This window comes from Desarmillaria tabescens, assembly GCF_030435595.1.
Source record: "Desarmillaria tabescens strain CCBAS 213 chromosome Unknown EV420scaffold_61, whole genome shotgun sequence".
Taxonomy (NCBI): Eukaryota; Fungi; Basidiomycota; class Agaricomycetes; order Agaricales; family Physalacriaceae; genus Desarmillaria; species Desarmillaria tabescens.
The window spans coordinates 1-26,477 of record NW_026848360.1 but is presented as its reverse complement, the minus strand read 5'-3'; the positions used below and the strand labels follow the sequence as shown (position 1 = coordinate 26,477).

Here is a 26,477-nt window from a genome sequence, read left to right as displayed (position 1 = left end):
CTAGGAGGACGATGCCGAGATACATCCAGGGGAATCAAGGTCCAACGTTGGGTCAGGCATTTCATGGGATACCGGAGGAAGGGAGGCCAGTGTGTCGCTCCATTGTTTGCTGGCATTCTCACCAAGTTCTTGCCAGAGAGCAGCCTGCTTCAACGCATATGCTCTCGCACCAGGTAAGCTTACCTTCCTTGCCCTATCATTCCATACATTATTGTAGAACTGGAACGTCACCTTGATGCAACGGATCTCCTCTGTCAAAAGTTCACACTCTTCCTGCCAATGCTGCGCTTGAGCACGAGACTTGCACCACTCGATACGTAAGGCTGTGGAATGCATGTTAGTCATGGCACGAGGATTTGAGAAGAATCTGACCTTCTTGGAGCCCTTCCTCTCTGCTTTGCAAGTTTGTCTTCCAGATCCATGACAGTGAACGATGACCCTCTGATGTCATATCGTCATAAGAATCCAGACCACGAATATCCTCATCTCTTAAGGGAAATAGACCCGACTTCCATTCGTGTCGACCCAGATGAGTTGATACCGCATCTAGTGCGGCGTACACTCTTCAATATCGGGCTGCATCTGCTGAAACTTTCATTTCCACCCTACGCATAAGATTGTTGGCTCTCGTTCCATATCGTTGACCTCGTGAGAACCGCTCATGCCATATCATGAGATAAGACTTGAGGAGTAAATGATCACGTAAAATGGCTAACGTGTCATGCACTTGTGCTAGCCACAAGCGACACTCGTCGTTGAGAACAGTATTGGTTGGACTGGGATCAACTGCACCGAGTCGCAAGGCTGCCAAAGGCAGATACAATGGAATCTTGGTAGGATGGATTTCAACACCAGGAGTGCACCAATCATCATCCCGGGTGCAGAGTAGACTTGTCTTTGGCATGTACACCTTTTGAATCTCGATCCAGGCTTCGATTTTGCGGGAGATGCGGTTGGTTTGCTGTTGGATCCTGGTTCATTGCAAGTCAGTTGAATGGGTCCCGAGTTCCTTGATGTCATCAATTAAGCATGCCCTGCAAGCGTATTCGGTTCAGTGTAATATTCAGGTGAGCTTTCAATGAATAGACATACTGTGCTTCCTCCAATTGTAAACCTTGAGCAATGAATTCACTAGGACTCACATCATGGTGAATCTCAATGCTTTTTTTGGCTTTTTCTTCTCGAGCCAATTCTAATCGTACAGCATTTTCGGTTACCGCTGAAAAACCGTCAGCATGTGTACTGACTTCAGATCATGGACAGACTCATGACGTAATGTAGGAGAGAATGGATTTGGTTTTGTGCGATCACTTTCCCATGCAAGGACCATCATTCTCCATTGATGAAGAGCGGTCGAATGGTCAGCCCACAAAGCATCTTTGTAACTGATAAACTCGGTAACATGTTGAGCTCTGGCAGTAACAGCATCCTTATATTTCTTGCAGATAGTCGACGCTAGGTATTGTGGTATCAGTTGGCATGCACTTCCTGTGTTTATGCATACTCACCTATGATGATGATTTTTCGCCAATTATAATCGCCAAAGTGATCATCTAACGTGTCCCGATGAGACTCTGGACCCATTTCTTTCGTACTATTAGCCAAGGCATTCGTCGTAGCCCAGCCCCGCTCAGGTGCCTCCCCGTCCATCCATCCAACCTTAGCCGAGAAATTGAAGGAAAAGTCGTTGCGGCAGCTCAAGATATGCGCTGGGAGATGGAACTTCGGGACAAGATACAAGATATTATGTTCACTTTGATGCAGTCTCAAAGAAGCCGGATATTTCTCCATGCGAGCGAAAAACTTCTTGTGCCATTGGCACACTATATCGTAGGAGATGACCAGGTCAGGGGGCATGTCATATGAGAGCGTCGATAGAATGAAGTAATCCATGTTGATATATCTATGGGATTGACAGTCAGTGACATGAATGCTTGACACAAGACCTGATATACCTCTCGCCCTTTTGCAGATCTCCAACAGACAGAGGGCGTTTCATGTCATGGCGTCCACATACAATGGCACCGACACCTGTTGCCACAGCACCCTTCCCTCCGTGACTATTTGCAAGTTTCACTGTGTCGTGATTGTTGCACGTACTCTTCTCCTCCTCGGGAATGACACCACTATATTTCTCCAGGTGAGCTTTGAAACTTTCCTCCTCCACAAAATAGGCATATCCCTGGTTCAAGCTCGGATCATTGATTTCATCTGATACATTGAGACGACGTAGATGGAAGTTCGCATCGACCATGATGAATAAGCGGTACAACCATCACTTCTGCCTGAACCATTATTCTTTAGTTTGATTACACATAAAGCGGATATTATTCCCTTACAAATTGTGTGACCACCCATCCGGCAAGTTAACGTGCGGGTGTGGACATGCCAGACAATGAAGCGCCAGTTCGCCTGGCTGAGTCTCTTCAATACCTCCTTGCTCGTGTCCTCAGGCCAAAGCATTTCAGTGCGCGGAAGTGACACCATTCATGCATGATTTGAAGAAATGAATCATAGCGATCCTAGAATACGTTTAGGACTGTTATCTGTCATCTTGATAAATAACACTCATACCGGTGGTGGATGGAGTCCTGTGTTATCCGATAAGCGAGCTAGAGTATGGTAGAACTCATAAGCAGAAATCTTCGACATAAATGATAGAACTTGAAACAGATTAAGAACTCGAAAGGTTGCCGCCGTTTGAGGATAGACAGTCGTGGCAGGCCAGAGATGGCTTCAAAGAAGCTGTCGATAGCGGTCCAAGTCAACGTTTCGCGTGCATTCACAAAAACCCATTTGAAGCATGTGGATCCCATCAACGTCGATCACGACAAAAGAATGAACAACCGCAGGAATCAGGCATGTCTGCCCTAGTTTGTGTCCTAGCTGGACAACGAGACCAAGGTCACCCAACGAAATCTTCTTGAAATAGGACCCATTCCAGACCTGAAAAACTTCATGAGAAAAGCGAACAAAAGAGGTGTAAGGGCCTACCTCCACTCTATGAAAGGGCATACCCCAATGACGCTCAATGATACATGCACGACACAGCATCTGACCATCGAAACAAGATAGACAGCGATGTTTACCCTGCTCTAACCCACACATATCGCAGTCAGTACAGTTTGTATGTTCCGGCGACTCTGATTGCAAAACCTCCTCGAGAAATTCCTTGCGCTGGGATTTCCAGACCAACAATGGGTGGTCCTATGAGATAAGTTGCACTATAAGAAGCAGGTCAGCAACAAGAATTTACTCATGCCCATTGGTCTGGGAAGACGTGCCCCCTCGCTGTCATTTGATGCCAATGCGAACTCAGTAGGAACTTCGTGGTCTGGATCAAGGAACGATAATGCGGACATGCCCACCGCAAGCGAGCCATCCCATGCAGAAGAAGCCAAACTTTCTTGGGAAGTGGGAACAATATTGTCAGAGGCCAATTCTAAAGGAAGATGGGTCGTTGTAACGCGAGCGCTTCTGCCGGTATGTCGCTTTGTGGCGGATGACGCAGATAGTGAGTGGTCAGTATGCCAGTGATATTCTTGTGTCAGTGGGAGATCAATGTTTATCTGCACCGTATTGTCATCGTCTGCGGTATCGAGGATATCCATTTGAGCCCGTCGACCCTTTTTGCGAGGATTGTAATTCATATTGGTAGATTTGGTAGATGAAAGGAAAGGGTTGGTAGGTTCTGAGAAAGATGGGAGAAGTAACTCGTGATTTTATTGAAAGAACGTATCTCTCTTATACAAGAGTAGGAAACTACTGACATCCTGTAACCCAATGGTAAGAATCCGAATCCGAGAGACAAACAGAACTTCGGGCATCTGCCATCTTACCACCAACACATGGTCATCTGAAATCAATCTTCCTAGTCCATGTGTCGTACCTTCAAGTCACGCAGATGCATTGAGAGTATGTGAGGCAGCAACACAGTAGAGAGCAGTAAGAGGGCAAGTCCGAATAAGCATGATTACACGTGTTGGTATCATGATGTTACTATATAGAGATAAAGATAGGGGCCTATGCGAGTTCTGATTCGACTGTTATCAACGAGCTTCCATGGTTTGGGCATCCTCTCACTCCTTTGAACACCCGATACCCCTTCTTCCTGCCCATTGCTACGCGTCTGTGCTGCAGCCTTTGCAGCCTTTGCGACCTTCACTCTGATCTTTACTCTTTGGGCCATCTCCCGTTTACGACCTGTGGCATAGAAGGGTTCCCACATTTCGAGGGTACGAATGATTGCAGCAAGATCCTGTGAAGGGAGTGAATGACTTCAGTGGCACTCAAACACAACCAGCTCGTGGGCTTACCTTCTGGCGGCAGGCGTACCAGTGTTTACAGGCATCCTTATCGGTAGGGTCGGGCGGTTGCAGCTGGGCACGGAAACGATCCTTCCAGAGTAGCCAGAGCTGGGATTGAAAGACAGAGTATGGTTTTGGATGTTTGCGGGCATCTGCTTTCAGGCGGTGATAGTAGGCGATATACGGCTCCAAGAATTCCCGCTGTTCTTTGGTGGTGCCGACCCACGAAGATCTAGACCTGGTCGACATGTCAACAGCCTCTGCAGAGCGAAAACCAGGAGGAGTACGTACATTTTGCTTGCCGCTTCAAAAGTGGATAGTCTGATCTAATTTTTGCTGGTTGTCCCCTTTTAAAAGCCTGAACCACCGGGGATCAGGCACAAGTAAGATTTAAATTTGCTCCAGTAGAGATGTATCCTTGACATTACAGTAAATATATATTTTTGACGTTACAGTAAATTCAATTTTCAGCAGATTCAATTTCTGACATTTCCAGTGGATTCAATTTTTGACGTTTCCAGCAGTCAATTTTTGACGTTTCCAGTGGATTCAACTTCGTTATTCGGTTGGGGGACACCAGCCACTTTTGGTCTCGACTAGGTTCTCTTTCACCGTTTCAGATGGTCGCAGTGGATTATACGGAGGAGCGCTGAGCAGCAGCACAATGCTAGTAGTCATTCGCAGCTACTGCCAAGTACGCCTACTCTTTCTATTTATTGGGTTGCTGACCTCTTTTGCAGGCACCGTAACTTGATCAATGAGAAACGACGGGACAACTATCGAAAGAAGAAAAACCAAAGACACAGGTGCAGGTGCATGAATTCCCTCCATGGAGGCAGTCGTTTCTTACCAAATTAACAGGCTTGAGCCGCTGGTTCGACAGGCGGCACGCCTTGTCGAAATCGAAGTGAACAGTGGTCATTCACATGCTGAGTGCATGTTTCTTCCTCAGCAGTTATCATATAGTCATTCTGAGCTTCACAGGCATTGTTCATCACTAGCTGAAACGATGGATCAGATTGAACGCCTCTATGCTAGGTTTAGAATGCTTACACAGGACTCGCTGAAAGGTTTCGCCAACTCCATGTATCGGCAATACCAGTGAACTGTTACCGTCGATTGCCCTAAAGGCTACCGCAGTCTCCTCGACAATGCCGTTTTGGAGATATCCGCCATCGAGCGGTCAATGTTGCAGCACAAATACATTATTCTAAATACGATGGGTGTCGGGAAGGAGATGAGACGGCTTCGCATGGTACTAGATCCGGTTCACACATTGGTGGGCTGGTTGGAGGAGATGCTCTTGGAGGCGATGATCAGTCCTGCTGGTTTAAAGGAGAAATATAAGAACAGGGGAGCTCGCATTTCTGATAGATTAAGAATTCAACATGTATTCACTACACAGCTATATACATCTTCGCCTCTCTTTGCCACACTAGCCTGTAGTTGTTGTATGTGACATGTAAATTATAAGGACCATCGATTGCAACGCGCCATATGTCCTCCAACCACGAAATAAGCTGTCCAATCTTCTCTCCTGCAGATTCCAATTTTTTTTGGTGCTCACTGGGGCTGTCCGTTTGTAGTGCCTTCGCCAAAATAGACTCATATGCCTTCTGCATCTCATAAAGGTCATCCAAAGGCTCCACAAAGAGGCCTATCTCGCCTTGCCGCCGAGAGTTGTCCTTGAAATAGCGACAGAGGAGAGACTTGACGTAGTCGGAAGGTGCCTTGCCTACAAGGAAATCTTCAAACTCCTGTAGGACCGTCAAGGCTTCTGCATTGAATTTTGGGAAGGGGTCTGGGGGAGGGGCAGGCGTAGGTATGGTGACAGGACTAGAAATAATGAGTTCAGATTAAAGTAATCAGAAAGAAATGAGTGTCTTACATTGGTGTAACCTCGTATTGGCTGATATTCCGTATTTTCTTCAGTCGAGTTGTGAATTTACTTGTCGAAGATGGGACTGGTTGGTGGGCGGCTGACCGGTTTGTGTTTCGAATTTGAGAGAGTGATGTAGTTTGTGGGGCAGTCCGAAAAGCTTCCTGCTTATCCCTAGTGTATTCCATATCAGAACGTCAAAGTAGGATTAAGAGTGTACCTATCGCAGCGACTGGATTGGGGTTGATAGCTAAGTTTTCGCCAAGCAGATATCTCCTGTCTATGACTAGCAAAAATAAGCACTACTTTTGAATACTACATACATAGAGAATTACACTTACTTTGCATAATAACATTGAGTTTTATCTTGAATAGCGCGTAGCTTTTCTTCTGTAGTGTGATATTTTTTGGGACGGCCCATGCGAGAAGAAGTTATGGAAGAAGAATTGAAGCGGGACTATTAACTCTCTTTCATCCATTTTGGGTTTTTCATCTGATTGTCTCACCGAAACTCTTCATGCCATCTTTCTACTGCCTTTGGTGACAGTTAAACTTATTTTGAGTTAAATTATACATCTCTAATGCATTAATACTTGCAAGGGCTCGGTATGTCCCTCATTTAACCCAGTCCGATAGATTAATTGCATAGGAAAGGCTGTCTCAGCTTTTCTCTGTCGGGACTACTTGGCGAAGTTTCGGTGCACAGTGGTGAATATAGTTGCATGAAGACTCAGATTTAAAGGTGTTTCTCTTCAGTTGGAAGCTAATGCAAGTGTCGGTGTATCAACACTATTCAAGTTCTTTGAGTGGCTAGTACTATTAAAGGTCCTATTCCTTGCGATCTACAGAGGATTTCAAGCTCGGTTTTCTTATTGATATTTACCTGGAAATCGGGACATCTCATCACGGTAGCATGGACGCCTATTTTTACACGTGAACATATCATTCACTGGCAAAGAACTTGAAGGAAATGGCTCGCTTGTTGACATGGCGGTCATAGCTGGACTCATCGGAGCAGGAGATTAATTGGGTGAGTTGGCAGTAGTGGTCTCAGTCTGAGATGCATCGTCGTTGATTATGATTACCAACTTATTTGCTGCATACAGTGAGTTTCTCACTTTCTCGAAGGAATCCTCATGGTGCCATTTCACGTGATCCTGTATAGGTTCAACTTCGCCACGTCTCCCTGTATATGCTGTCTCTCACTCACGCGTCGAAGCGACTGTTCTGAGCATGGAATCTGTGAGTCTTTTCTCACCTTACTTTACTAATGCTGAGCACGCGCATTCCGGCAGAAATGTTCTCTCACCAGGCAACGACATGGGCTTCTGCTTGATACAAGAGTACGAGAAACAATTACTGGTGGGTCCTCTTCTGAATCCAATCTCGTAGTGCACTGCTGATGGTTGAATTCAGGCTGCTCTTCAACTCAAATATGACCAGCGCGCCTTCCAGGATAACATAAATGACTACGCTCACACTGTCTCTGATGGCCATGGAAGGGCGTGGCAGAGCCTCTTTTTGTCACGGTTTATTGCACTTTACCCAGACACTGTCCAGTCGCTGCAAGTGGTTAGTATCTTCTAGCTTCTTTGATACTCCTCTGCTGACACAACTGCCAGCACTTAGAGGAGGAGATGGATTATGAAAGGAGTGGCCTGGCCAAAGATGGGCATGCCCTCGAGCAACATATGCTTCTCCCAAGCACCCAACAAGCATCGGAAGGCCTTCAAGATGAGCAGAGCGTGGACGCTGAGAGAGTGACTGTGGAAGGTTCTGTCTCTGATGAGTCCGATGGAACGGTTGATAGTGGTACGACCGCATGGATTAGGAGTTGGAGGGTGTCGGCATATGAGACTACAGATAGTGTGGTGGATAAGGACTTTGAGAGCCGACTCTCTCTCGTGGTAGAACTCAAGGAGCAACGAGATGAAGCTCGTCGTGCTGCTATTGCCCTCTGGGTGGCTACTGTTTTTGAAGCAGAGAACTGTTCTGTTTGATATGTCTATGTCTACATGTATCTCTGAATAAGAATGATCCCTGTGTTCTAACGATAGCTTGCTGTATGTTCCAGGAGCAACGACGACCAATAAACTTTCTTTCTTCCTAATGAGAGACTCTTACTTTAGATGCACAAAGTAACTACGTATACTCGAATCAGGCGTGTCTGGGCTCGTGTTGGTGTCTCGATGAACTTCTTATTTCTCAATGGGGTACATATTTTCTCAATAAAGATATATAACAAGTTGACAATGCGCCGCGTGCATATACTCTTGACGGGTTACACGTTTCCTAACAAATAGATGGTTCTTGGCAATGCGTTGCACTGCATACACACTCTCTGAGTACATATTTTTACAGCCTGTCAGCAAAAAGATATGTCTTAACTATGCGCTGTGCCACTTGCATACTTTCTCGCTGGGGCCTATATTTTCCCAACAGATAGATACTTCTTGACAGCACGTTGCACCGCATATACTCTCTCCATGAAGTAAAATAAATAAATCTTGGAGCTTTTTACCTAAGGAGACTGAAGGCTTCAGAACGCTATTGCTCTAGATCATGTTCGAGAGTCATCCAGTATCTGTCAGGAGATGTCAGGCGATCAGCACAAGGCAAAGAATCCCTTATACAAAGCGGAACCCGATACCGGTGCTTCGAAGAACCCGAGACGCAATGAAAACAGATGAAACAGACAAAGGTTGCATCATTGGTGCGCATTGTCCCCTCCTTCGGGTTTCCATTCGAGTAGGCTATTCCGACATCTGAAAAGAGGGAGTAAAGCCAAGAGAACGTGGCAGACACTTGCGAGAACAGCGGCATATGGCAAACCCGACCTAGGGATGACATCGGAAAGAAGAGGTATAGCAGACAAGAGGATAACATTTGATCGGCGGTAGGTATGGAAGGACAAACTGGGGAGGTACGTAACACTAGGTCCAAGAAGCGTAGATACTGAACATTATATACCAAAAATCAAGTAAAGACTGTCTTGAAAAGGAGTGTGAAATATGAAGGATATCTGTGCTAGGAGGCAGAGGGAAACAAGAAATACCACACCTTACAGGATTTCCACAACTCCAGTGCAGACTGCTTCATCGAATGCGGCCTGAGCAGCTGCCTGAGTAGGGTAACGAAAGAAACAAGCCCTCCCCATGCCAGTCACCAGGGGGGTTACATTTTGCCTAGCATATTTGTGAGAATGCAGCTGAATAGGATAGGCGAGAGGCCAAACATACCAGCCACTGTAGACTCCAATGGCACAGCCTTTAGTGATGGTATACCAAGGACCATCCGGTCCGATGTTTGCCTGAACAGAAGGGCTAGTAATGGAAGGAGGTGCTGAACCCTGATGAACCGCATGGGTACTGGGTGGCGCATTGGCGGCGACCTGGGAAGCACTGGCACTGGTGGCAGGGGTTCCAGCGGAAGCGGGAGCTACACCCGCGGATGGGGCTGAAGGTTGAACACTGCTTCGCGGTGCAGGAGACGCTGAGGGCGGGGCCTTGTGATGGTTGGCGATGGCGATAAGTGTTGGAATAGCGTTTAGAGAGATGACATTCGGATAAGCACAATTAAGACAATAGAAACTGTGTAGTGGGCCTTCAACAACTTCAGACGAGTTGTTGTTGTGAGCGTCGTGGATGGCAGGACCCGAAGCTGGTGAAGACGGATCAGCACAAAATGACTAGAATAACAACAAACATGCACCGCTTGGGCGGATTCCCAAAGTAGCGAGAGCTGCCACAAGTTGTTCAGTGGTGATCGGTGTCATGATTGAAGCTTGAAGGCTGATTTGCAGTAGACAGGAAAGTTTGGTGATGGGCACCAGTCGTATTTTTACGAGATTATATACAGTTTCGGGGTACAATTGAATTGAATTTAATTGCACTTCGCTGTGTACAATTGAATTCAATTCAAAGCGAAGTACCATTGAATTTAATTCAATTGTACACAGTGAAGTACAATTTGAAAACCCACTTTATCTGTGATGGACTCGCATGCTTCGGTCTGACAGAGCAAAGCACGTCTTCCAAAAATCCTGTGAATATAAAATGGCAAGCGTCCGAGTCGATTCCCCGTTCTTGCTTTCAGACATTCCTCGCGGTTCGTCCCCTTCTCGCTAGTCGCAGATTTTATTTTGATCACGTATTCACAGGGCGACAGTCAGACAAATATTAGACAAAAACCAAGAACAGAATATACCACGCGCAAGTAAGTAGAGTCTTTCATCATAATTCTTGAGGCTTTAGCTCAATTGATTCTGTACAGCCATGGGACGAGTTCAGGCTATTCCTACTACCCGTGTCCCTCGGAAGCAGCTGAAGAGTAATTTGGATCGGAGCATATCGCATGAAAATTCCCGGCGCTCACTTGTAAAATGCCTACAGCAGCAGCAGACTGCTGAAGTCTACAATCCTTCCGACCCTCTGTTAACAGATTCGGCAACCTCGACGGACGTCAACGCTTCCATCCAATTTCACAAGAACAGGAAGACGAGCCATATGCAGACCGGGCTTCTGAAAGAACTCTTGCCTGAATACCACTATCACTCTGCTAATGGCCTCTTGCGCGTTTTTAGGGCCCGCACCAATGGAAGATGGCACAGGTGGTTTCCAGAGAGTTTCGGGTCATACCTCCTGGATTGTGACGACAAAATTCGCCTTATTCCATCTTACCTCATAGGTGTGCATGACTCTCCTCCTGGTGCGAGCTACCCAAGGATGTCGGAAGGGTGTCTGGACTTTGGTCCCGCCATGAAGCTGTGTTATGACAACTGTCCGCTAGTCAACAAGACCCAATTACCCGACTACGACAGAGTCCTTGCTGTCCTGCTCCGTTTCGTTGTGATGCGCTGCAATGTGAGCTCAGTCATCCTCTTGTTTGTCTCCATACTCATAATATTTTGCTAGCAACTGAAGAATTGGTTTAATAACAATCGCATCACTCGTGCTATCCCCAAGGTAGGAAAAATCGGATGACTACAAGTTAACGTCGTCCCGCCATGCATCCCGCGAGCCGTTCACTTGTATTCGGGCAAATATTACCTGACTAGAGTCTATCCACACGTTGCCGTGGAGGCAGCTCGATGCGGTATCCCTACCAACAATATTTTGCTCGTTCAAGACATGACCAAGTATATCTGGGACAATGAGACACCAGAGATCAAGAAAGATATTAACGATTGCGTCGAGAAGGAAAGAGAGCTTATCACAGCATTCAGGGAAGGCAAGCTGGGGGCTTCAGATCTCAGCAGCGACAAAAAGGCATCGTACATGTCTCATATGCTAATTCTGCCGCTATTTTAACCCTCATTTTCACAGTGTCATCGATTCTCTTGATCACGAATTTGAAGGCATGACCAAAAATTTAGTCAATTACCTCCAGTGGGGCGTCATAGTTATTGCTGGCGGCGTTGATCCTCGCACAGGAAGAATCAGAACAATGGCATAGGTGGAGTCATTTCTTTCTTGGTGTTATCAAACTGACTATCTTAAAGATTCAACTATGGCTGTACCACAAGTGATGGCAAGGACTTCATCAATTTGTTCAATGACGCTGCAGAGACTGGGCACATCCCTGGTACCCCCGAGGGAGAGAGCAGGGCTTTCAGTCAGTACTATGGTCTCCCCTTCATGTATCACATGAAAAAAGTCCAGGGTATGTGTTCTGCTATCGTCTTTACCTACTAGCCTTCTAACCAAGGGATACAGTAGGTCGCAATGGACCTGCACCTGCCGTTATACCAGAGGCACACATCGAGAGTCTTGCGGATGTTGATCCGGCAACATTGGTACATGACGATGCTGCTGGAAATGGTGTTGCAGTCTCAAGAGCTTCCAAAGAACAGGATTCATTCCAGCTTCCTGAAGAAGCAACCGCTCCTGTTGCCCAGTCACAAACGGCACCACCAGCTCAAATGTCATCAGAACCCCTGCCCTGGTCCTGCATCCCATCACCAGTAGTTCATTCTTCGCCAGTCACAACATCTTCAGCATCTATTTCTTCGTCACTGATCACTACTGAAGCAGCTCCCCCCCGAGAGACAGCGCTCATCTCTCCCCAATCCGGAGGTCAGGGCGTCGAGATGGATACCAACCCTGATTTGCACAATGTCTTGTGGGGATATTCTCATTCTGACGATTCAATGAAACCCTTGGATTTGATTATGTCATCTTCACCGGCTTTATCAGGCATCAACAACGATCATTTCGGTGCCAATGTAGCCAACTCTTCTTTTGACATGGATGTGGACTTGCTCCAGTCGCAATGGCCTGACTTTTTGGGTACTGTCGAATCCAATTCATCTTGGAATGCTGAAGTATCTGGTTCCGATGGTGACTTGTCTCAATTCATGGAGTCCTTAGGATTGTCTGACATATTTGCCTCTCCTGATCGATCTGCACAAACTGTTACCGAATCTCATTATGCTGCCACCGTGTTGTCTGCTACCTTGTCTGACTCACAGGCCCTGTCGGACCAACTTGCTGCTGATGTAATTATGCATGAGAGCGAGCCGGCCGCCAACTACCACATGACAGCGACACCAACGTCAGACCTTCGCTCGACCCTTTCCGCTCCTTCAGTGCTTCCCGACATCGCGAACTTGCCCAGGCAAGTGAGGCAGCGTAAAGCGCCCCCTCCCAGGGAAGTGATCACCCTTTGTGGTGCCGAGAAGGATTTGGGTCCACCACAGTGGCATCAAGAGAGCTTGATGGCTATGCAAGATCAATCTTTGGGCCCCATGTGGCTTAGTCTTGTCGAAAAGTGGTATAAACTGGAATCTGACATGTGGAAAGTCAAGGCAAAAACAGAGGTATATATTCCACACTCGACATGTATGATCTTAACTGATTGTCTTGTAGGGTAAGTACTCCCTTGGGAAGCGACGACCTCAAGAACTCACCCAGTGGCTCGATGGGACCCGTTACTTCAATGTTGAACTCTTCATCGTGGATGCATCTTGTTATGGTAGACAGCTGGTTGACTGGTGGAACCACCTCAACCCTGCCTGGAGACGTTCGAACGACAATTCCGGGCTTCCAAAGCCGGATTACTCGAAGCCTTTGAAGTGTCTTCGGAAAGGAGGGCGTCAAGGCATTGTTACTGTCATTTTTGGTTTATTTTGGTGGGGTCACGCATGTAGAGGAATGGAGCAGCTGTGGTTTCGAATGGTTTCGGATGTATCGAAGACGATCGACGTTCTCATGTAACAGCTCAGAGAAGACCGAGGCAGTGCATCTTCCAGTGCGGGACAGGAGATGGCGTATATGTAAGTTATTGCTTTTGTCTATATCTTCTTGGTTGTTTTCGACATTCGACGTCTTGCACAGTACGTGATTACTGTCCATTCCCCCCTGTTGTCTTGCTTACCATACTGGAACTCATAATGTACAACACAAATTTCACTTCTTGGCTTCTAACATTTCTTATACTTGCTGTAGATATTCTCATCATAGCTTTTAGGGTTGATAATCTCTTTATTTTGGACAAATAAATATACTTGTGCTGTTGTAAAAAAGAGTCCCTTAGGCAGGAAATGGGCTTTCCAAAAATGTATAAACAGTATACTTGTCCTGCCCTCTCCACTTTCTACGACTGTTCTCGCAGCCTTGGTGGCAAGCCAAAGATGACTATGCAGAAAGCAGAACGCAAGAACCATGCTTTAGTGTGCGAGCCGAGTCCGCTATCATTAGCGGTGCTTTCTCTGTTGCAAGGCTTTGAACCATGATGATAGTACATGTGCGTTTTCTCTTCACCCTACCTTCTCATTGATGTAAAGTTTCCATTTCAGTTTTCAGGTTCTCGAAAGGATAGGATTAGTTTACTTCACCTTCTCAGGTGCAATCTTTCTCGTCGCCAGCTTAAACTTTGTCATCCCTATATTTCTGTGCTTTCTTGTTCACTGCTGCAGTGGGGTTTTCAATCATGATTCTGGATGTTTGGTGTCCCAGAACTACTGGATCTTGTGTAAGAAGACTCTGCTTGTGCTGTTTACCATATAGTCTAATGCTGCAAAATTTAGGAAGCATTTCTTTGGGGTCCGTGCTGAAAGGTACTGGGAGCTTTAATAAAGACTACGTTTATTCTGCGGGATCTACTGTCATCCAGCGCAAAGGTATGTTTTCAGTATCATTTTCTCTGGCTTGGTGTCTGATATTCAGTCTGTTAAAGCCTGCAACACGGTCCCCTAGCGTTGTCGTTCTGTCGGGACGACATACCTTAATTTGGCATATGCGTGCCACTTGCCGGTATTGACAGCAGCATCGACAGCTACCACCAAAATGAGAATTGCTGCCTCATTTTTTTGCAGGGCCGACTTGCCAAGAAAGAAACTGTCCTGGTTTCCGGTCCTCCTCCCTCTCTGGGCATCGGCTAGTCCTCAAATAATCTACAGGAATGGGATAGAGCAGGGCGACCCGAAATCAAAGGTATATTTTTTGTTCTTTTTTAACAGAACACATCTGAAACAGTAAATCAACAGTAAATCAACGGTATATTTCCTTCAACGCTTTTCAAAATTGTGGTCCTCTGCTTTGATTCATCAAAATTGGGGCACCGAGCCGGGAGGGAAATATGTGCCACGGCGGCGGATGTTGATGGGAACATTAGTCGGAATGAATGACTGAGCCGTGATGCCCTGAGCAGCAGGATGCGTCGACGGTACAGAGTTGGTGGCTGTGAACACCGGTGCGGGATTCAGAATGAGTAACTGAGATGCGACATTTTGAGTGGCAGAATATGGGGGTGGCGCAGTGTCAGACTCATTGCTGGTGGACAGCTGCATGGGAATGGACGAATATGGGGGCAGCGCAGTATCGATCTCAATAGTGGTCAATGGCTGCATGGAACTTTGAACGGACGACAGTTCTGCAGCAGGATACGGGGATGCAGTGACAGTGTTAATGCTGGTGGATGACGGTATGAGACTTGGTAGGGACGCAACAACTTGGGTAGCGGGTGCAGGTAGTGTAGACGACGATGGTTCTGGATCGGTGGTGATGGGAGTAGCGGTGTGGGTGATCAGCGCGGCAGGAATATAGTTGCCTTTCCCCACAATAACTTCAGCTTTGCCGACACAAGAACAATGGAGGACTCACCTGAACCCGAACCTGGATGACGCACTACAGCCTTCAAGAAAACCTTCACATGCCTGCGCCAGTCAGTCTACCACCACGATGCGTACCACGGAAGTTCGCTTACTCTAATGCTGACTTGAACTTCGAGGACATTCTGAAAAAATGGTAAGTCCTGATGACATGTCAGATGAAAATGGTGAAACTCACCTTTTTTACAGACTCAGATAGGCCTGGTGACTGTGGAGGGGCTGGAGATGAGAGGCTAGGAGCCAACGACGAGTGAATATCAGAGTCGTTGGCGGTAGTGTCAAAAACAGCGCCGTCGAGAGCGAGAGTGACAGTAATGGCGATGGTCAAGAGCACGTGCTTAGATAATCACACAGTGACAGACTCACAATTTCTCTGTTACTCCCTGTACTACTAGTACTACTTTCAAGCTTTCGATGGACTCTTCACTCTCCCGAATTTTGAGAACGGACAACAAGGCTGGAAACCTCAAAGATCTAGGTGCAAAGCACGTGTCCGAACGTGTCAGTCACGTACCTGAGAGCGGCTTCCGTGAGCAAGATCTGACAGTGGTCATTCCTGCCTGCACAGATCGCCTAGATAGATCTTGAGGCAGCAGATCTCGATGGGATAGTAACATACTAGGCAAGTGTCGGGATAACACCATGGCATATGGTGGGTTTGGTTTGGAGCACGTGAAATTGCGAATCATTGGATAAAATTCAAATTTTTCAGATTTAATTTGGTATTTGACATGCTGTCAGCTCCCTATCGTTACTGGAGAAAATGTATTTTCGGTTCCACTATAACTACTGGAGAAAATACACTTTTCTGACAGGATAGGTTGGCCCGACTTTTGCACCACAATGCCATTTCGAATTCGGGCGAGCAAGGATGCAGCGTTGGTAGTTGCAAGACTCATTTTCAACACGAACGATACATCTCCCACCCAAGGTTCTCCCTGAACAATGGCTTTTGCGCCACCATGACGTGTCAACATCTGGCGAGCAAAGGCATGACGTTGTGAATGCTGTACTGTGTGTTTCTGAGGTGTGTGGAGTCTGGGGAGGATGTGCAGGAAGACGGTATGTACCTACCACTTCAGTAGCTGTTTTCGTTGTTAATCATTACAATCCAGGTTAACTCGTCACGTGTCAAGCTTCAAGGCTTGTGTTCAACAGGAACGACGCATTTACCATCCAACACTCTCTTTTAATGACGTCCTTTGCACTGCAACGATGTATCGACGTCCGGCAAATGCGGTATGGGCAAGTAGATGTTTCCGAAGAGTCGTACTTCTTTAAAGCTAATGATCTCCATCGATGGTACTTTTTCTTACTAATTGTATCCAGTGTCGGCGCCACCAGGAGGAAATCAGCATGGATCTTCGTCCCATCCTTTTCCTGCTGTTCAATGTTAACCCCCACTCTCTTCAGCTGTGTAGTCCCTGAACTAAATTAATATTCCTGATGACTGAGCTTTTCTGTACCCAAAATCCTGAATCTTAACTTACGCTACCTTTTCAGACTCTACTCGACTCTGTCGTAAGCTTGAAAGCAGGAGCTGCACCTTCGTTTGTCCCCATTTTGTGTGTCATGCCTAAGTAAGGAGGGGGTGTCCTCCCGTTTATGCTCCGGCCAAGCGTAGTCTCCACTTGAAACCATTCCAATGGGAAACTGAGGCTGGCTCACAGTTTGTGTGCCAGAAGGCAATAAAAAACAGGATGGGATCCCTGTTGCACAGAAACGCGATGAAACACCCTCCAGTCAGAGTCAAGTCAGAGCATGTAGGATCATAATCTCCCAACTGACACTCTTTTTTGGGGCATACAGTGGGATCTCATTCCTAACTTTTAACTATTCTTTGACATTTTCTCTTTACTTGTGTATGCGACTAGTATTAAGGACAACTCGCTGCTTTCCAATTCCTTATCACGCTCATCATTGTCAAGAAATCGGGCTTTTTGTGCTCGCGTTCGTTATCATTGATGGAATACACTGCCACTGAATGCCCTGACGAACGGCGAGCACAAAGACCAGCTTCGAGAAGATCTCCACATCTATAAAGAGGATGTATATTAGGGTGTGGCTCCGATAGCCTTCGACATCAATAACAGAGCTTTTTTGGGGGTCTTCCATTGGGTCTGAGTAAAGGAACATCATCCCTTCATGTCCATTCTACGTAAAAATCCCTATAACTATAGTGGAACCACTTTTGTAATAATCCCTATAACTATAGGCCTGTCAACTTCATGTATCCACTAGAAAGCGAAGTTATACGTAGCCATGAATTTTCACATGCAATCCATTTCTTGGTCTCTCCCCACCACGTGCCCAACCAATTCCCACCTCGGGTTTGCTGCTCTTGCACTCCCTATTTACGGGTATCAGTAATAAAATATTTAGTATTCATAATTAAAGCATTGTAAAACAAATAAATAAATATAAAATACTATATAATACAAAAATAAATTAACATATAGGCGGCATGGGCTAGGGAGCGATTTAGGGATCGATGGCACTAATGAACGTCATGGCAGGCTTGTGAGAGAAAATGGAGACCACCATCGAATCCCCCATGTCTTGGAGGACATTTGATGCCCAAACGGACGTCAGTGTCGCTGCTGTTGTTGGACGTTGGCGGCCCGGTCTCCATCCTGCCCTCCTGCCCTCCCCCTTCCTCCCCAGTATGCTGCCCAGTCTCCCTCTACATCCCTAGCCTAAGATCCACCCTAACCCTCATCGTGCTCGAAGTCTCCTGGCTTTTCCGTCGTCGTTGTCATTGTGGTTGTCACTGTTACAGGTGCCATCCCGCTGCATAATGAGGTCCAATATGGAAACCCTAGTGATATCCTGTGTCATCATCGTGCCGCGCTTGCATGTCCAATGACGATCGAGGTCGATGTGCATGTGGGGGGCATGGGATGGGTCACGGCAGAATATGAGTCGTATCGGGGCAATGGCAGGGGTGCATGGGTCATGTCGTCAACGTACAGTGTTGCAGTCATATCTGGCAGTGCTGCCTCGGGCAAGGGCTTACGTGTGGGGTGGGGATGAAATGGTCACTACCCGGGGATCTTGGGGCTGCCAGATATGCCAAAAAGACCTAAATTTGACATGTCAGTATAAAAAACAATTCAAACGTACCATATACCCATGACAATGGGCAAAACAGACGAGTGAGAGGGCAGGAAAGGAAGTGGACATGGTGGAGAGGAACAGAAAATGGTGCTGCACAGCCACTCAATCACAGTACGGTTGTGCAGTCCGGGGTGATCGACTGAGTGGAATCCATCATCGGGATGCTTCCACTGCTCGATGTACACTCTCCGATGCCACAAAGTGTATCGGAATCTTGTATTATAGGTATAAGGATTGTGTATATATAATTTTTAATGCAATAGAATACCCTCATCTCATGATAATCCTCAATTTACGTTGGTTGCCCCACATTTTAGGGCACTTGTAAGCAAATACCAGTTCTATATATCTGTGCACCATCTCAATAGGTATGTTTTTTGTTGAAAATGCAAGGTTATGTCTAGTATAAGTCAAAATAATGGTCCGATCCACCCCGATCTGCTTATAGTCTCACCATTATACCATTTCATGCATAAGAAGTGAAAACAGAATCAGACAAAAGTTCACAAGCTCGTTTTGCATATTACGAGTGTTCATAATATATTCACTTCAGGGCAGATCCATATATGCATTTGTATCATTGAAAATTCACATAAGAAGTCTTTTTCTCATTTGTTATATCATTATTTAGATGCACATTGTGCTGCATACTTTTGTAAAAGTTGAATTCAACAATTGTCTCACCATTATTCGCATTTATTGGTCGAATAAACATGAATTAAAGGCTAATTTATTGGCCTAAAATGTAAAATCATGAAATGTAGATATGACTATCATATTTTCGAGATACAGAAAGCCCTAGGAGTACGGGATTGCAAGGGTATTCTATTCTACGCCCCTAATTGGGGTACATCCGGCAAATTCCGACCATGGTGAGAGTGGCATTTTCCTGTTTGCATATCAGTTGAATGACAGTATTTGCACTCTATTAAGCATTTATATATCACATAAATGTATTCTAATTAAATCGAGCCTAAATAATCCATGTGCAATGCAGAATTTTACCCAGCTTTCAAAGCCGACAGAGCTGCTACCGCATTGAGAATGATATTTTCCCACAGTTTTATATGTCCAAGTATGCACAGGCGCATCCAGCCAAAATAGGGTCGGGAGGCAATAGTAAATCATTAAATATTATTTTTCTGGGCTGCGATTTTTTTTTCAGGCCCAAGCAACGAACGCTGATCCAGTGCCCGTGGACCCTAACTCGGCAGCCATACGGCAACAGTTTCTAGACCTAGCTAGGGCTGGCGAGACTGCTACACCTCATAAGGCCAGTTGTGTATACAATTTCCTGTAGGCTCAGGAATTAGATTGTATACAATTCTGTGAGGCCTGCAGGCATGATAAGTATACACATGTATGAAAGCCTGGATCCAATCAAAATCCACATTTTCTCAAATATTAGGCACATTTCCCATTGGGATGGGCTAGAATTTTCTGTGGGACCTTTCATAAAAATCTATAATTAGCCTGTGAAGTCAGCCCATCAATATCTGGCCGAAAACGGCTGGATGCGACCAAATGAAAATGGATGTAGTGGCAGTGCCGAATTTTTGATGGCATCATAGGGGCTATTTTCCGGTCAGAATAGGATTTAGGCTGGTTTCTGGGTGCTCGGTGGGTCAGGGAATGGTACTGGAATATTCATAAACCTGAATAACATAAGATCTGACCTACTGATGAGGTATGGGGGCTCTGGAGAGCATGTAATATAGGATTTTCGCAAAAATAGCTGCAATATTTGCTTTTTTGGGGGATTTTTAGGGTGATACATGCATTGGATCGACCGGGGGACTTCACCAATGAATTTCCTGACCTTTAAAACCCCCAAAAGATCCCTCTATAGCACTTGTGGCACATTTTATTACCAGGATTAGACGAGCATATTGGATTTTTAGGATGCAGCATGCTTTGGATTGCTTTGAAAACTATACCAGTCAATTTGTACACTATGAAAACCTTAGAATACATTGTCTTCTATAATATTTGACCTGTATAATACTGTAAAAAAGTGGGGATTGGGGTGCACATATGGTTTATTTTGTTTTCTGTGCTTCGGATGAGTCTGGGACTATCACCAATAGATTCCTTGACATTTAAACCCTAAAACGACTATAGGAACCTTTTATTGGGCTCCATAAACGATGGTAATAACAATATTACAGTTTAGGAGGAGCACATATGGAAAATCACTTTTCTGTACCTCGGAATACTTCGGAACTTCTACCAGTGTATTTCTTGACCTCGAAAACCCTCGGATAACACCAGGATTTAAAGAAAACCTACAAAAATACATGTTAAAAAAGAGTAATAGGGGATGGAGGAGATATACCTTGTATTACGCATTTCTAGTGGTTGGAGAAGGTATTCCTGTTATATGAAGAGACGATATGTATTGTATAATCATTTGTACAAATTCCCACATTCATCCGAAATGTATTGGAAGAGATATAAGTAAATCATTCTGCAAATGATGAGGAGCACATCCCCAATTTCGATATTCTGATCATTCTATAGCTTGGGAGAATGTCAGAATCGGATTCCTTGACCCAAAAAATGGTAGGATCACCAATCATCCATGGGATGTGAAGTGTCAACACTCCGAAGTACAATATGGACTTTCCTTGACAATTGCTGCAGTCTGATTTGTTCTTACCACCAGATGTTTTCTTGATAAAATGACCATGGATGATTGGTGATCCTACCCTTTTTTGGGTCAAGGAATCCGATTCTGACATTCTCCAAGCTATAGAATGATCAGAATATCGAAATTGGGGATGTGCTCCTCATCATTTGCAGAATGATTTACTTATATCTCTTCCAATACATTTCGGATGAATGTGGGAATTTGTACAAATGATTATACAATACATATCGTCTCTATATAACAGGAATACCTTCTCCAACCACCTAGAAATGCGTAATACAAGGTATATCTCCTCCATCCCCTATTACTCTTTTTTAACATGTATTTTTGTAGGTTTTCTTTAAATCCTTGTGTTATCCGAGGGTTTTCGAGGTCAAGAAATACACTGGTAGAAGTTCCGAAGTATTCCGAGGTACAGAAAAGTGATTTTCCATATGTGCTCCTCCTAAACTGTAATATTGTTATTACCATCGTTTATGGAGCCCAATAAAAGGTTCCTATAGTCGTTTAAGGGTTTTAAATGTCAAGGAATCTATTGGTGATAGTCCCAGACTCATCCGAAGCACAGAAAACAAAATAAACCATATGTGCACCCCAATCCCCACTTTTTTACAGTATTATACAGGTCAAATATTATAGAAGACAATGTATTCTAAGGTTTTCATAGTGTACAAATTGACTGGTATAGTTTTCAAAGCAATCCAAAGCATGCTGCATCCTAAAAATCCAATATGCTCGTCTAATCCTGGTAATAAAATGTGCCACAAGTGCTATAGAGGGATCTTTTGGGGTTTTAAAGGTCAGGAAATTCATTGGTGAAGTCCCCCGGTCGATCCAATGCATGTATCACCCTAAAAACCCCCAAAAAGCAAATATTGCAGCTATTTTTGCGAAAATCCTATATTACATGCTCTCCAGAGCCCCCATACCTCATCAGTAGGTCAGATCTTATGTTATTTCAGGTTTATGAATATTCCAGTACCATTCCCTGACCCACCGAGCACCCAGAAACCAGCCTAAATCCTATTCTGACCGGAAAATAGCCCCTATGATGCCATCAAAAATTCGGCACTGCCACTACATCCATTTTCATTTGGTCGCATCCAGCCGTTTTCGGCCAGATATTGATGGGCTGACTTCACAGGCTAATTATAGATTTTTATGAAAGGTCCCACAGAAAATTCTAGCCCATCCCAATGGGAAATGTGCCTAATATTTGAGAAAATGCGGATTTAGGCCATTACATATCAGGAGTCATATAAGTATACAACTCAGGCCTCATGGGATTGTATACAATTTAATTCCTGTGCTTACAGGGCAATTGTACACAATATTGGCTATATGGCCTCACTGCTACAAGGGATACGTATAATTAGGAATCAAAAAGTGATGGCATCCCTACAAGATACGTATAATTTGACATTACTATAGTTATAGGGATTTTTACAAAAGTCGCTCCACTATAGTTATAGGGTATTTTTGTAGCGAATGGACACTATAGCCTCGGAACATGGTGATGACCATGTCAATGAAGAGTTCGCTCAGTGAAAGAGGGATATCGCAGCACCCGAGCGAGATGGTGCTCTCTTCTTGCAGCACCAAATTCTGCTGATCATTCTCTAGGGACACGACCCCCTGACGCACGAATCGATAGGGTCCCAAGCTGAAAACCCGCGGAGCTTGACTGGGGCAGGTATCTCTCTTGGATTTCTCGAGCCGCTTCTTCGCACCCTTTTTTTTCTTGGACGAAAAAATAATGCAGTGGAGCAACCCACTAGAGGTAGACTTAAAGACGACTACTAGAGATCATCATCTGCGAGCCATGCCTGGCGCTAACATTGGGAAAGGACTGTCAAAAAAGGTCGAGGACTAGCCATCACCGACTACAGTAACAAGATGATGGCGAGAACGAGACGCTCTCGCCAACATCGAGTACGTCAGAAGCGTGCGGAGCCGAACAAAGTCCAGATACTGAGCACATCCTCAATATTCACCAGCCCGAGTGCTCAGCACTGAGGAAGAGTGATTGCCAAGCTTCGAGGATTTCAATGAGACAGTCTGTATTTATGCTTTTAGGTCAATCATATCTGGAGGAATCAATAGCTTCACCTCGGCAGCGATAATTACTACCGTATGCACCACATTAATCCTGTGCACGTGCGGCAACCAAAACGTAGTTTGGATCCAATTCGACAGACACCCTTCGACGAGCCGTCATCCCTCCCGGCCTCCAAAATTTATCCCTTCCAATCCGCGAGGAAAGCGTTGACGCCTATCATCGTGCAAGTCCGAATCCAAGATGTTACCTCTACCATAAGGAAAGCAGATGGGAAAGGGAGCATCGCGGTGTCCCGGGCAATCCTAACGAGGGGAACTTGTGTTCGTAAAAGTGGCCATGTGCCGAGCTTGAGGTCGTGATAGACGACGTCAGATACTAGAAGAGAAACAACAACGAACCCAACTCACCACGTTCAGCCGTTTATCGATCTCCACCATATTAGCAACCCTCGACGCACACCAAATCCTGGAGTCTTGTAATATCAAACGACGCGTAAGCAGATGGAAACACAGTGAAACGAGGCGACGTTACCTTGGAGCGTGAGATTGGGATCACACCACTCGAATCGCGAAGCCCACAGCCGAGAGCCTTGCATTTGTTACATCCTACCAAGCAAGAAACAGTGTCAGCAGATACGGTGGAAAGTATAACATAGAACACGTACTTCGTACCTATTCAACGAGCCTATCGCCAATTGAAGAGAAATTTCAGCCAATATGAGCAGTTACAGATTGAAATAGAGTAGTAGCCTACGAGTCGAGTCCTGGACTGAATAGTATGCACCCCAGTAATGTTGATTTCCCTACGCAAGATTAGAATAAATGAAGTTACCGAGGGGAAAAGAACAGGACTCGCCGTGTCGTCGTGGTCACTGTCAAAGTTACGAAACATAGTATTATCAACGAACAAAATCCAGTTCGGCGATAATGATCACGAGAACAAACGATCTAGCCCGCTGCTTCGACGACGAGGTGTACAGCAGGGAGGAGTAGCCAGACACGTTTTCAACAGCGAGTGCGGGGCTCGCTCCCAAGAATCAACGGCCATATCCTCCAATGGTTCTGCACTCAGTGTGTCCGGCGTCGAACCAGTTGATTTTCATCTCTGGAGAAGTCGGCAACGACTCATGGATGAAATTAAAGGTGACATTATCGAATCTGGTTAACGACAGTGTTGCGAATGCGTCTGCTGGACTCAAGCTCAAGGGTGAAGGCGACGTTGGCATCCGAGCTCGGCCTTTCCTCGTCTTCGACGGCACTATCCCCCCCTTTGTTCCGTCCTCTTCTCCACCGCCAAGACCTCCTTGGCTTACTTTGGGCATCACCTCAAGTACACGGCCCATCCTCCAAGGCGTCGACAGTTTCAAGCTTCATAGTACTGATAGCGGGTGTGATACTAGGTGAAAATAGGCCTTAGTCGCACAAAGTACTATAAAAAAGGGTCTTACCCGACGAGTCATGTCAAACGTGCTCCCAGCATGACTTTCGCCCAGCCGTGAACAATGGCCATAGCAAGCAGGAGATCAATGAGTACCGGACGGGCCAACGTACGGCCACGGTTCGTCTTCCCTCACTGTCAAATAAATTTGCAAGCAAATGCAAAATGAGAAGTAGGTGACAAGTTTGGCGTGTAACGCGTTAGCCTTCGGAGTACTTGGCGTCGACTGGTATATATCCTCCAGCTCCGATGGGGGAACGGAAATGAGAGAAGGTAGAAGATGCTCCACAACATGGTCAAAAGGAGAGTGGGGAGTGGTATGAAGTTGGCGGCCTGAAGTAAGGTTGCAAATGCATGATGTCTTAAGGTCCGGAGATTTGGACTTGCTTTGAATACGTTTCTGCATATTAGAGACACCAAAACAGGCGTATCTGGTTGAACATAGTCAATATCTTTGTACGTGACTATGGGTAATAACTTTACTTTGTAATAAGCTGGACTAGGATGATGTTCCCACTCAAATTACTCTCCCAAGTTCATGCAGGGTGGCTCGGTTACGGTGAATGACGATCGTCAATGAAAGAGTTGTCCCGTCGAATCTTGAGGCTTGATATATATGATACTTCAAGCCGCATCTTTGTTCACACGAATTTGTTCCAAGTTAATCCTGGCTATGTCAGTCAGACGAAATCCGAGTCGACTCGAGTGCGTTGCTGGCAAGCACAGCAAGTACTCAGCTGGTCGGCAACCAGGCATGATGTAATGCTGTTTTGTCGTTCGACGGATGGCGACCTGCTGGTCCGTGTGTCCTTGTTGTTTTCCCTCTTTCACCGGTAATGACAACGACGACTGTATATATGCGAGCTCAGCTCCGTGATGTCGATGAAAAACCATGACTAGGACTTACATCGACGACAACGAAGTAAATATTCTGTCCAGGCATCCCAACACGCCTATTGCGCCCTTTGCCTACCACCTCTGAAGATCTGAACGTAACCTTGCTACCCGCATCCGACTCCCGACTGCCATCTCTCTCCTTCCCTTTCCATATACCTACGGCCGTTCCATGGTACAGCAACAGATCACCTCTCTCCGTAAAGACCTCTTCGTCCGTCTACCCTACCTCCCCTCCCGCGCACTCTCTCCGGGTGTCCGTGCACCTCTCATACGCATGCATGTCCCGTCCTCGTCGCACTCTACACGTACACACATCCCAACTACACGCCCGCACAGACTAGAACCGGCCTCGTTAGTATGAAAACCTTTGCAGTGACAGGACTTACTTTCGTCAATCTCCCTATTCAGTGCCACTTTGACTGGTGCACATCGCATTAACTATAGACCATTAGCCTTGTGTTCGTACAATAAAATGATTATCCTTACCTTTGAATCCTCGTTTAAAATCCGCCTCAAGATGAACGGCACGGCACGTCTTGTGGCGGGATGTCTGTGTGCGGGGGAGATATATCGTCGACATGGCCGGTGTAAGGAAGACTGCAGAAAAATTGAGATAATGAAAAAGTAGATCAGAGGGTAGAATGTGCACCTTGGCTACCACTATCCCTTCCTAACACTGTGCAAAGCAACCAGCGAGCGGTGCCGGCTTCAGGGCCTACGCAGAGATTAGTTAGCTCATGATTCAAAAAAGGTTGATCGAAGTCCTTGCCTCAAGAAAACGAAATCCTAAGCCATATATCTTCACTGTAACGTCTGTCGTTAGTCTAGAGACTCGCAAAATAAGGAAACGAATCCCAAAACAATGTGAAGCAATCTACTGGCAGAAACGACTACTAAACTCCTCATCACCAAGCAAATTCCGGTATTGATGTTGGGAAGGGTAGTTCCAGTCAAAAAAGGGCGAGAATGGACCGCCACTGGCTACAACCAACAAGGCAAACATCCAGCACATTGTAGGGATT

The 26,477-nt window shown here is 45.7% G+C and overlaps 9 protein-coding genes across 9 annotated transcripts; 3 read left to right on the top strand and 6 right to left on the bottom strand.

Annotated features, from left to right (window-relative positions):
* Positions 1–2,254, bottom strand: EV420DRAFT_1649434 (uncharacterized protein; the record flags this gene model as incomplete). The annotated part of the gene is made up of 7 exons (XM_060478314.1): positions 1–323; positions 373–546; positions 610–971; positions 1,093–1,219; positions 1,273–1,455; positions 1,509–1,903; positions 1,956–2,254. 7 exons carry the CDS (start codon positions 2,252–2,254, stop codon positions 1–3), a joined length of 1,863 nt encoding a protein of 620 aa, XP_060324511.1.
* Positions 2,255–2,736: 482 nt separating this feature from the next.
* Positions 2,737–4,556, bottom strand: EV420DRAFT_1649433 (uncharacterized protein; the record flags this gene model as incomplete). The annotated part of the gene is made up of 6 exons (XM_060478313.1): positions 2,737–2,946; positions 2,995–3,095; positions 3,157–3,207; positions 3,257–3,691; positions 4,084–4,258; positions 4,317–4,556. 6 exons carry the CDS (start codon positions 4,554–4,556, stop codon positions 2,737–2,739), a joined length of 1,212 nt encoding a protein of 403 aa, XP_060324510.1.
* Positions 4,557–5,704: 1,148 nt separating this feature from the next.
* Positions 5,705–6,607, bottom strand: EV420DRAFT_1649432 (uncharacterized protein; the record flags this gene model as incomplete). The annotated part of the gene is made up of 4 exons (XM_060478312.1): positions 5,705–6,143; positions 6,196–6,360; positions 6,407–6,466; positions 6,528–6,607. 4 exons carry the CDS (start codon positions 6,605–6,607, stop codon positions 5,705–5,707), a joined length of 744 nt encoding a protein of 247 aa, XP_060324509.1.
* Positions 6,608–7,263: 656 nt separating this feature from the next.
* EV420DRAFT_1485124 (uncharacterized protein) lies at positions 7,264–8,186 on the top strand (the record flags this gene model as incomplete). Its single annotated transcript, XM_060470165.1, has 5 exons — positions 7,264–7,291; positions 7,352–7,428; positions 7,465–7,548; positions 7,603–7,758; positions 7,809–8,186. 5 exons carry the CDS (start codon positions 7,264–7,266, stop codon positions 8,184–8,186), a joined length of 723 nt encoding a protein of 240 aa, XP_060324508.1.
* A 1,061-nt stretch (positions 8,187–9,247) lies between these two features.
* Positions 9,248–9,961, bottom strand: EV420DRAFT_1485123 (uncharacterized protein; the record flags this gene model as incomplete). Its single annotated transcript, XM_060470164.1, has 3 exons — positions 9,248–9,371; positions 9,426–9,846; positions 9,892–9,961. 3 exons carry the CDS (start codon positions 9,959–9,961, stop codon positions 9,248–9,250), a joined length of 615 nt encoding a protein of 204 aa, XP_060324507.1.
* Positions 9,962–10,460: 499 nt separating this feature from the next.
* EV420DRAFT_1649429 (uncharacterized protein) lies at positions 10,461–13,400 on the top strand (the record flags this gene model as incomplete). Its single annotated transcript, XM_060478311.1, has 8 exons — positions 10,461–11,048; positions 11,100–11,150; positions 11,325–11,458; positions 11,511–11,586; positions 11,618–11,640; positions 11,687–11,847; positions 11,904–13,003; positions 13,053–13,400. 8 exons carry the CDS (start codon positions 10,461–10,463, stop codon positions 13,398–13,400), a joined length of 2,481 nt encoding a protein of 826 aa, XP_060324506.1.
* A 1,331-nt stretch (positions 13,401–14,731) lies between these two features.
* EV420DRAFT_1485121 (uncharacterized protein) lies at positions 14,732–15,944 on the bottom strand (the record flags this gene model as incomplete). The annotated part of the gene is made up of 7 exons (XM_060470163.1): positions 14,732–15,255; positions 15,288–15,354; positions 15,391–15,420; positions 15,474–15,528; positions 15,662–15,769; positions 15,810–15,868; positions 15,915–15,944. The coding sequence occupies 7 exons, from the start codon at positions 15,942–15,944 to the stop codon at positions 14,732–14,734; spliced, it is 873 nt and encodes a 290-aa protein (XP_060324505.1).
* A 1,905-nt stretch (positions 15,945–17,849) lies between these two features.
* Positions 17,850–18,328, top strand: EV420DRAFT_1485120 (uncharacterized protein; the record flags this gene model as incomplete). The annotated part of the gene is made up of 2 exons (XM_060470162.1): positions 17,850–17,958; positions 18,075–18,328. The coding sequence occupies 2 exons, from the start codon at positions 17,850–17,852 to the stop codon at positions 18,326–18,328; spliced, it is 363 nt and encodes a 120-aa protein (XP_060324504.1).
* Positions 18,329–25,182: 6,854 nt separating this feature from the next.
* Positions 25,183–26,467, bottom strand: EV420DRAFT_1485119 (uncharacterized protein; the record flags this gene model as incomplete). The annotated part of the gene is made up of 7 exons (XM_060470161.1): positions 25,183–25,407; positions 25,466–25,611; positions 25,698–25,754; positions 25,842–25,874; positions 25,942–26,052; positions 26,105–26,170; positions 26,350–26,467. The coding sequence occupies 7 exons, from the start codon at positions 26,465–26,467 to the stop codon at positions 25,183–25,185; spliced, it is 756 nt and encodes a 251-aa protein (XP_060324503.1).
* Positions 26,468–26,477: the final 10 nt, after the last annotated feature.